This window comes from Sinocyclocheilus rhinocerous, unplaced genomic scaffold (assembly GCF_001515625.1).
Source record: "Sinocyclocheilus rhinocerous isolate Xijiao unplaced genomic scaffold, SAMN03320098_v1.1 scaffold492, whole genome shotgun sequence".
NCBI lineage: Eukaryota > Metazoa > Chordata > Actinopteri > Cypriniformes > Cyprinidae > Sinocyclocheilus > Sinocyclocheilus rhinocerous.
In genome coordinates this window covers 1532956-1542593 of record NW_015626069.1, presented here as the reverse complement: position 1 = coordinate 1542593, position 9638 = coordinate 1532956, and the positions used below count along the sequence as shown (strand labels likewise).

Genomic DNA, 9638 nt, shown 5'->3' with positions numbered 1-9638 from the left:
GTTGGAACCACAACTGTTTCTGAGGACCTACATTGTTTGGCGGAAGAATAATGTTTTTATTAATATCGTTACACTTTATTTGCTCTGTTTTATTTTTTGAAACCTTACTACGTATATGGACTAACCGTTTTATAAAAGCAATAAGCCCCGTCAAGCCATGGTTTACAGTGAATTTATAACAGCTAAGGGGGTTGTAACCATGCCCCTTAGCTGTTATAAATTCACTGTAAACCACGGCTTCACGGGGCTTATTGCTTTAATTGAATACAGTGTAATTGTTCAAACCATTTAAAATAGTTTTTGTTCGTTAAAATAAATCTAAAATAAAATATAGCTATTAGATGAAGAACTTAAACACTTATAATTAGAAATGCCTCGTAGTGTAGTACTTGACCATTTTTGAAGGTCTTCTCTTGTCTTGGTCTCGGACTCCGATGACCCAGGATTTTATTTCAAGACCACAACTGTGGGGATATCACTAAATTGCCCATGCATTGTCTGATTTATTTGTTAACATCATCAATGTGACTGGATGTAAACATTCCTGCTTCAAATGCAATTAATACCTTATTTCTAAATTATTTTTTTATACTGTTGTGCTTGTGCAGTAATTTAATGGGGAATAGTAAAAAAATTCACTAAAATTATTACAAATGCCCCAAAAAATCAAAATATGATTGCAGGAAAAGAACTTGTATGAGATCTTTTTATATTATAACGCATGGTATAATTAATATCACAAGAACAATAGAGCTGTTTTCGCGAATATGAGCAAGATTGAAAACATTGATTTTATACAAACGTTCAACAAAAAAAAGGTACTATTAAGTGAATTACATTTTAAACTCAAGTTTTTGCTATTTCGTCAACGAAAATAGTAACAAACAAATCCATAGCAGATCTGTTGTGCGTTTCTGAGACACTCAAAGCTGTATTTCGTTACAGAATGAATCGGCTGCTTTGAGCGAATCGGTTGAATAAATGATTCTCACTCACTCATTAAGTGATTTGCCCAGTAGCCCCTCACTGCAGAACACAAGCCGCCACTTAGCCTACTGGCAGTTTTAATGTAATATTTAAAAGTATCATTTTATTTTTCCATTTAGCAGACGCTTTTATCCAAAGCCACTTACAGTGCATTCATGCTATACATTTTTTACCAGTATGTGTGTTCCCTGGGAATTGAACCCACGACCTTTTGCGCTGCTAACGCAATGCTCTACCACTGAACCACGGAACATTAATCTCAACAATATTTATGCAGTTGTAATTGTACCAATTCAGATGCTACTTCTGTGCCGCTTCTGCAGTGCAAAGATGAATTTTGTTGTTAGTAATTTCATTTGATTGGTAACAGGTCTATAGTGTCCTATTATTCTAATTATTGATTAAATATAAGACATTTACAGGCAGTAAATGCGGATCTTTCAGATTAAGTGCTGGTTTGGTCTTGGTCTCAGTTTAGGTGGTCTTGACTACAACACTAATATCTAGTCAACTAACTGAAATTAAAGTCTATAGCACTATAGTATAGTAAAAGTACTATAATTACTAAAGCTGAAATAAAAAATAAATAAAAGCTAAACAAGTATAAAGCAAAACATTACCTTAACATTAAAATGAAAAGTGAAAATATAAAGATACCAGATTATTCAAAATATTTATAAATAATGCTAATACTATTTATAATAAAAAATTATAAAAAAAAGTAAGATCCAGAAATTATAATAAAATGATAGATCGTTTAAAATTATAGATATTAAACTATTGAAAAAAGTACAAAGTTCGTTAAATTCATTTTAGGGTGGCCAGGACGGTACTTCTAAATTATGGTCTGTGGTTAATATAAAGTTAAAGTCGGAAGAACAAAAGCTGAATGACAACCTTTGTACAGTGTGATGTAAATATTAATATGTCATTTTAGATACGGATATCTTGTTTTGCCTTATCTAAACTTTAACATCTCCTTGATGCGCGATGTGTCACTTTCAGGCCAAATCCCGGATTTAGACGATACGGAGGCATTCGATTTTATCCAATGAGCTCGCGCTGTGGATAAACGGCGTGCCATTGGCCAATCAGATGGGTGGCCTTGTGCTGGGAGGCGGGACTTTGAGTCCATACTCAGCAAACGGAGGCGTTACCACTTCCTTTCTGAGTGAGTTTGCGGACGCGAAGTGTGGAGTGGAGAGAAGTGTCTTTAGTTCGTTTACAACCTGTAACCATGGCCCCCAGCACGCAAGCGGATGATACCATCTCCGGTGTAAGGAAAGGCATTCGAGCCATTCTGCTCGGCCCACCCGGTGCGGGGAAGGGGACACAGGTGAGAGTTCATGCGAAGCGCCGCGTGGCTCATTCTGATTAAACTGTCCGACAGCAGCGGGATAGATAGTACTGTGTTGTAAAGGGGTCGTTCACCCAAAAAAACAATCTGTCGTCATTTACATACCCTCATGTTATTACATACCGGTATGGAATTATTTTTTCAGTGAAATGATGTAGACACAATGCTAGAATGTTAATGTTAAATGTCAGCTTCGGTCACCATTCACTTTAATTACGTCTTTTTTTCTATGGACTGGAGTGAAGGTGAATGTTGTGTGTGTGTGTGTGTGTGTGTGTGTGTGTGTGTGTGTTTGTTCCACTGAAGAAATAAACCATACAGGTTTGGAATTACATGAGTTTGAACAGATGACGTCAGAATATACATTTTGGGTTTAACTGTACTAAACCAAACGTTATACCATTTAAACCGTCACTAAGTGTTCCTGTCTCTTTAACACCTGTTGCCCTGGGCTTTATCGGATGCTTTCTGATCAGATTATTCATTCATTTCAAATATGGAATGATTATTTAATATCCATGTCACTCAGTTTAGCTGATGTGACAAATAATACTCGTGAATTGTTGACCACTGGGAAAGTTGTAGACCTTTCTGTCCTGTTGGGTGACAGTGTAACTCACTCAACAGATCATAAAGAATAGGCTCATCAGCTTACAGATCAGTCAGCTTGGTTTGTATTACTGCTTGCTGTTATTAAGCAATATTTGCTGCACATTTTGAATGCCAGTAAAACCATTAAAACTTGTGCTTATGAATGTGGTTGCAGCAGCAGAATAGTAATTGGTTTTATAGTTTTGTTCATACAAACACTACCATTGGTTTTCAAAAGAAGTCTCTTATGCTCACCAAGACTGCATTTATTTGCTCTATATTATTACAATTCTAAGTAACTGTTTTCTATTTTAATATATTTTAAAATGTAATTTATTCCTGCGACGGAAAAGCTGAATTTTCAGCGTCATTACTCCAGTATTCAGTGTCACATGATCCTTCAGAAATCATTCTGATATACTGATTTGCAGTTCAAAAATCATTTCTTATTATTATCCATGTTAAAAACAGTTGTGCTGCTTAATATTTTTATGTGGAAACTGTGATACATATTTCTTTTTAATTCTTTTATGAATAGAAAAGTCAAAACAGTGTTTTTTTTATAGACTTTTTGTAGCAGTGTAAAAGTCTTTACTGTCACATTTGATCAATGTTATTGCATACTTGCTGAAAAAGCCGTTAATTTCTATCTTTAAAAAAATCTTACGGACCCCAATTTTTTGAATGGTTGTTTTTTGTTTTATTTGTCTATTTCAAGACAAATGTTGCACATAAATTTTAAGTATATGGATTAATTGTTCCTCATGACAGGTTGTTAGATGAAGAAGCGTTTGGCTTTCCTTATATTTTAAATGTTATTTTATGTAATGTCTCTGATCATTTTGTTGTTGTTTCTGGGTTAATTCCTTTTTTCTTTTTTTTTCATTTCGGCCTCCACAGGCACCCAAGCTTGCAGAGAAGTACTGTGTGTGTCATTTAGCTACTGGGGACATGCTGAGGGCCATGGTGGCATCTGGCTCAGAGCTCGGTCAGCGGCTTAAGGAAACCATGGATGCCGGCAAACTGGTAAAATTAATAGATGTTCTAGTTTTTATATATTTTAATATTTGTTCCTCCCCAATGTGTATTTTTGGTTGGAGGGATAAAGTCCTGAATCTTTTGAAAGTTTTGTCATCTTTCCTTTAGGTGAGTGATGAGATGGTGGTGGAGCTCATTGAAAACAACCTGGACGCGCCTGCATGCAAGAATGGATTCCTGCTGGACGGTTTCCCCCGCACCGTCAAGCAAGCAGAAATGGTGAGGACTTCTGTAAACAACTGACCCTCCATATGTGTCTGTGATACATCTGTAATCTTTAATAATAAAAAGGGTGCAGAATCCTCTGTCGCCAAGTTCTGATCACAATAATGCATCTGTCAACCTGTATCTCTCTCTTTCTCATTTCTAGCTGGACGGCCTTTTGGAGAAGCGTGATGAGAAACTGGACTCTGTGGTTGAATTCTCTGTTGATGACTCTCTGCTAGTGCGCAGGATCTGTGGGAGGTATAAAGATGAAGGGTCCTGTAAATTGAAAGCATTGTGTAGTAGCCCACTACCACTAATGCTTTCTATTAGCTCAGTTTAATTGAATGAATAAGGAATATACTGAAAAGATGTCACTCATTTCTGGAATAAGAGAAGACATGTTTTTTAGGTAGGGCATAGTAGCTGTCAAACACTTTTGTTTCTGTTATCCTTAATGGAGGTGGTGGCAGGAAATTTTTCCTTGAGTAGTTTTGATTGCAGCTTAAAAAGGAAGTGTGCCTCCTTACTTCCTCCTTGCTTTTAATTGTAAAGCATGACAGTGAGACTCTTGTTTAAATTTAACAAACAGTAGTGGAGAAAATACACAAATCAAGTACTTGAGTAAAAGCACAATAACCAGCCATGTTTATTAATTCTAGCCTGCACTAGACAGATTAGTCAGCACTAATAAGAAAGATTAGTGCAGACATTTATTATTTATTGATCTGCAAATAAGCAAAAATTGTTATCCAAAAAATACTATACAGTATAAAAACATTACATTTAAATATACTAAAATATCAGTGTGAGTTACACAAATGTATGGCGTGTGCAAACATGTAAAAGGATGCCATATAGTATTTTAAAAAATTGGTGCAAATATATGGCAATAAATAGTATAAAAATACAGTGTACAGACATCACATGTGGAAAAATGTGTTCACATTTTAAGAGGAACGCTATGCAAATATTTGAGTTTCATACCATTTGAAACTGCTACATCAGCGGGAAGATGCATGGGCATTATTAGCATTATTTTCCTTCATTTTCAGCAGCCGTTACTCCAGTCTTCAGTGTCTCATGATCCTTCAGAAATCATTCTAATAAGCTGGTTTGCTATTCAAGAAACCTTTCTTATTATTATTGCATTCAAGTCCACATTCAAGCATTTGAATAGGCTGTCATAACCTCTATATGATTTTATTTTACAATAAACGATACTAAATTTTGGCCTAAGTAACGCCACTCAGAGCGGGTGGCAATTTATTCAGTTCAAGAGAATGAGGAACGCTATGTTTTTTATGAAATGCAGTAGAGTAAAAAGTATGATTTTATGCTAGTTTGAAATGTAGTAAAGTAAAAGTTTCTCAAAATAAAAAGTACAGATACCTGAACATGTACTAAAGTACAGTAACAAAATAAATATACTTTGCTGAACATAATTCATTTCATTCCTCAGGCTCATTCACCAGCCCAGTGGCCGATCTTACCATGAAGAGTTCAACCCTCCCAAAGAGCCAATGAAGGATGATGTGAGAAAACAAAAACCGTGTTGTTCTTATTAGCAGGGCAGCTATGAGCATTGTTGTAAAGGTTTGGTTTGATCCATATATCCACAGGTGACTGGGGAGCCTCTTATTCGCCGCAGTGATGACAACGAGACCACTCTGTGCTCCCGACTAGAGTCCTATCACAAGCAGACGGCCCCTCTAGTGCAGTACTACAGTGCCCGCGGCCTCCACACTGCTGTTGATGCTTCTCAGTCCCCCAACCTCGTCTTTGCCTCCATCCTTGCTGCCTTCTCTGCTGCTACCTGTAAAGATCTTGTTTATTTTGTCTGAATCATCTCTACATCCACTCTTTTCTTGTATGCATTATAAACCCTATTTGATTCCCTTTATGTCTTGTGAGTTTGTCTTTAGACATGATTTTGATTCATCTGCTGGCTATTGTACAATGGGTAACGGAACTCTTTTGACAAAAAAAACCTATGAAATATTAAACGCTGAATGGTGAACCCAAGCTTATTGTAATGCCTCATTGATTAAAATAATATAGAAGTTTTAATACTAATTAATTTGGTTATAAGCTTCTATATAATGAAAGCATGTTTTGCTCTAACCAGACACCTGTAAAAAGGTATGGTTATGTCATTTGCACTAGTTCACTATTTCCAGAGTGAAATGTGATCATTCTTAAGACTTTCTGGTAGATCTTGTAGTAATGCATGAGATCCAGTAGAGGTCATGTGAATGCTTGGTTTAATTGCTGAATGGAAAAAGCTTTTTTTTTATTAATTGCTTAGCTAATATTTATTAATTAATGTCCTGAATTGAGTCATTAATTTACTTGTGCACTTTTTTTTCTTTTTTCTGCAGCTGTATGAAATCCAGTTTCTCCCATCCAGATGTGAAAATAATGGATGGGGGAAAGGGGGAGCTGGAAGTGTCTCAGATGTTTATTTTGATCATGCCATGTAGTGAATGTGTTTTGTAATGAACACAGATTTAACTGAAACCCAGTTGATTTCCTCCAATAAACATGGGAGACTATTTTCTACTACCTTACATGACGAGGTCGATTCTTTGTGTTTCTGTATTACTGTCCCAGTGCTGGATTTTACATCCTCTTCTTAATTGGGTGTTACTTTGAAAACCTTTTCAGAAGTTTGTGAGACAAAAATACAATGATAATAATTGAGAGCAAAAAAAAAAAAAAAAAGGGAAGTGATTTCTTAGTGCATCCGCTGAACAGGGTATGACGTGCATTACAGGGTTCCCCTGGTCATAGACAACCTAGACAGATCAGGGAATTTTGAAATTGGTTTTTCCAAATCTAGACATGTCATGGAAATTTTTATAAACATTTGTTTTCTCGATATGCTCTGATTTAAAATGTTTAATCAATATTGCTAGATAGTGCTTTTAAGCAGTTTTTTTTTTAACGTTTTTTTTACGTGCGTATTGAATATATATATTTTTTCTCAATATATCTGTCAACCTGGCTCACATACTGGTTTGAATGATTCAGTGAAATGTTCTGAATCAAAAACCATAAATGTTTTTAAAAAATGTTTATACTATAATCACAGACAACTGGAAAAATCAGAGAAAACCTTTTGGTCAAAAGTGTGGGAACCCTAGAATTAAACCTATTTCAAGAATATACACTTTCTATATATATTGTTTGTATTAGAAGCTAAGAGTTTTAAATCAGTTGTTCTAAACCCTCCAAGAAAATTATTAGGCCTTCCTGTCTAATAGGCTAATAAGTTTCTATGGTTGAAATAATAATAAACTCAAAATAATGTAAGTTTAACGTTGTACGTCTTTGTTTTGTTTTTTTTAGTGTTTCTAGCAATTTAAATAAGAATACATTAATGTACATTTAAATAATTTAAAAACATATTGGACCCCAGTCCCACTGTTTTAGATCACCTTATTTAAATAATTTTCCGTGTTTGTCACTGAACTGTAGTAATAATAATACACAAAATATTTTGAATATACATTCGAAGGACGTGTCTTATTAAACAGAACTTTGTTCCTGGCAATGAGAAGCGAGTCCATTTCCGTTTCGAGGTGACGTCAGTGGGCGGGGTTTCCGACTCGGTGACGTAAATGGAAAAGAGAATCAAGCTGCGGACATAATCTGAGCAGTATAGAGTACAGGGCAGGGAAAAAAGGGCTGACATCTTCCCCTCGGGCTGATTCTCGGGGAATGTAGTAGCGGATCCCTCTAGGTTGAGATTAGTCAGATTTACTGGACAGTTGGTTAATGGACATGGTGTAACGTTAGCACCAAAGCTCACTGCGTTCCGCCCTATTCTGCTTCACTTGCTTTCAGTACTATCAGATCCATCTGTACGGTAAGCGCGACAGATCTGTCGTCATGGTTGCGCTTTTGTCTTGAGCGTCTATGATTTTAAAATACAATTATGTTGTCAAAGTGTTTTGATATTATTGTGCGATAGTTCACATCCCAGTTTGGTGACAGGCCACTTGGACTAGCTATATTGTGTACATTGCTGATTTAGTTGTTTCATTAGTTACGCTCAAACTAGGCTGGAGACAAGCTAATATTTAACTGTTTAGGGACAGTTTAGTGTGTGTGTGTGTGTGTGTGTGTGTGTGTGTGTGTGTGTATGTGTACAGGTTTTTCTACACTAGTGGGGACTTAAACCTGAATACACACCAACTCATGGGGACTTGTGTCACCGTGGGGACCTAGATTGAGGTCTCTCCATGTGTACAAAAGCTTATAAATCATACAGAATTAGTTTTTTTGATAATGTAAAAATGCAGAAAGTTTCCTGTGAGGGGTAGGTTTAGGTGTAGGGTTGGTGTAGGGTGATAGAAAATACAGTTTGAACAGTATAAAAACCATTACGCCTATGGAGAGTCCCTACAAGAATAGTGAACCAGACTGTGTGTGTGTGTGTGTGTGTGTGTGTGTACGTATAATATTTTGTAGTAATAATAATACACAAAATATTTTGAATATACATTCGAAGGACGTGTCTTATTAAACAGAACTTTGTTCCTGGCAATGAGAAGCGAGTCCATTTCCGTTTCGAGGTGACGTCAGTGGGCGGGGTTTCCGACTCGGTGACGTAAATGGAAAAGAGAATCAAGCTGCGGACATAATCTGAGCAGTATAGAGTACAGGGCAGGGAAAAAAGGGCTGACATCTTCCCCTCGGGCTGATTCTCGGGGAATGTAGTAGCGGATCCCTCTAGGTTGAGATTAGTCAGATTTACTGGACAGTTGGTTAATGGACATGGTGTAACGTTAGCACCAAAGCTCACTGCGTTCCGCCCTATTCTGCTTCACTTGCTTTCAGTACTATCAGATCCATCTGTACGGTAAGCGCGACAGATCTGTCGTCATGGTTGCGCTTTTGTCTTGAGCGTCTATGATTTTAAAATACAATTATGTTGTCAAAGTGTTTTGATATTATTGTGCGATAGTTCACATCCCAGTTTGGTGACAGGCCACTTGGACCAGCTATATTGTGTACATTGCTGATTTAGTTGTTTCATTAGTTACGCTCAAACTAGGCTGGAGACAAGCTAATATTTAACTGTTTAGGGACAGTTTAGTGTGTGTGTGTGTGTGTGTGTGTGTGTGTGTGTATGTGTACAGGTTTTTCTACACTAGTGGGGACTTAAACCTGAATACACACCAACTCATGGGGACTTGTGTCACCGTGGGGACCTAGATTGAGGTCTCTCCATGTGTACAAAAGCTTATAAATCATACAGAATTAGTTTTTTTGATAATGTAAAAATGCAGAAAGTTTCCTGTGAGGGGTAGGTTTAGGTGTAGGGTTGGTGTAGGGTGATAGAAAATACAGTTTGAACAGTATAAAAACCATTACGCCTATGGAGAGTCCCTACAAGAATAGTGAACCAGACTGTGTGTGTGTGTGTGTACGTATAAGTGTACGTATAATATTT

The 9638-nt window shown here is 36.6% G+C and overlaps 2 protein-coding genes across 5 annotated transcripts in view; both read left to right on the top strand.

The window, feature by feature from the left end:
* Positions 1-2128: 2128 nt before the first annotated feature.
* On the top strand, positions 2129-6768 carry LOC107710539 (adenylate kinase 2, mitochondrial-like). 2 transcript variants are annotated; one of them, XM_016515334.1, is made up of 7 exons: positions 2129-2323; positions 3836-3961; positions 4082-4192; positions 4344-4438; positions 5640-5712; positions 5800-5995; positions 6559-6768. In XM_016515334.1, exons 1-7 carry the CDS (start codon positions 2225-2227, stop codon positions 6564-6566), a joined length of 708 nt encoding a protein of 235 aa, XP_016370820.1. In that variant the 5' UTR covers positions 2129-2224; the 3' UTR covers positions 6567-6768. The 2 variants fall into 2 exon arrangements, with proteins under 2 accessions (XP_016370820.1, XP_016370813.1); XM_016515327.1 differs by lacking the exon at positions 6559-6768 and having other exon boundaries at positions 5800-6080.
* Positions 6769-7777: 1009 nt separating this feature from the next.
* Positions 7778-9638, top strand: part of rnf19b (ring finger protein 19B) — a 22615-nt gene continuing 20754 nt past the window's right edge. For 2 of the 3 annotated variants that reach the window (XM_016515251.1, XM_016515277.1), the window contains exon 1: positions 8775-9044. The gene's annotated coding sequence lies outside the window, so the exon portion shown is untranslated. Of the gene's footprint in view, positions 8049-8774; positions 9045-9638 lie in introns of those variants that run through there. The other variant, XM_016515260.1, reaches the window with a different exon arrangement.

What these genes read in the sequence shown, in the direction of transcription:
- LOC107710539 (XM_016515327.1), top strand. Translation starts at nt 2,225, where the DNA reads ATGGCCCCCAGCACGCAAGCGGATGATACCATCTCCGGTGTAAGGAAA. An exon ending in GTGCGGGGAAGGGGACACAG is followed by an intron (nt 2,324 to 3,835) that starts GTGAGAGTTCAT and finishes CGGCCTCCACAG; the next exon opens with GCACCCAAGCTTGCAGAGAA. An exon ending in GTGCGCAGGATCTGTGGGAG is followed by an intron (nt 4,439 to 5,639) that starts GTATAAAGATGA and finishes TTCATTCCTCAG; the next exon opens with GCTCATTCACCAGCCCAGTG.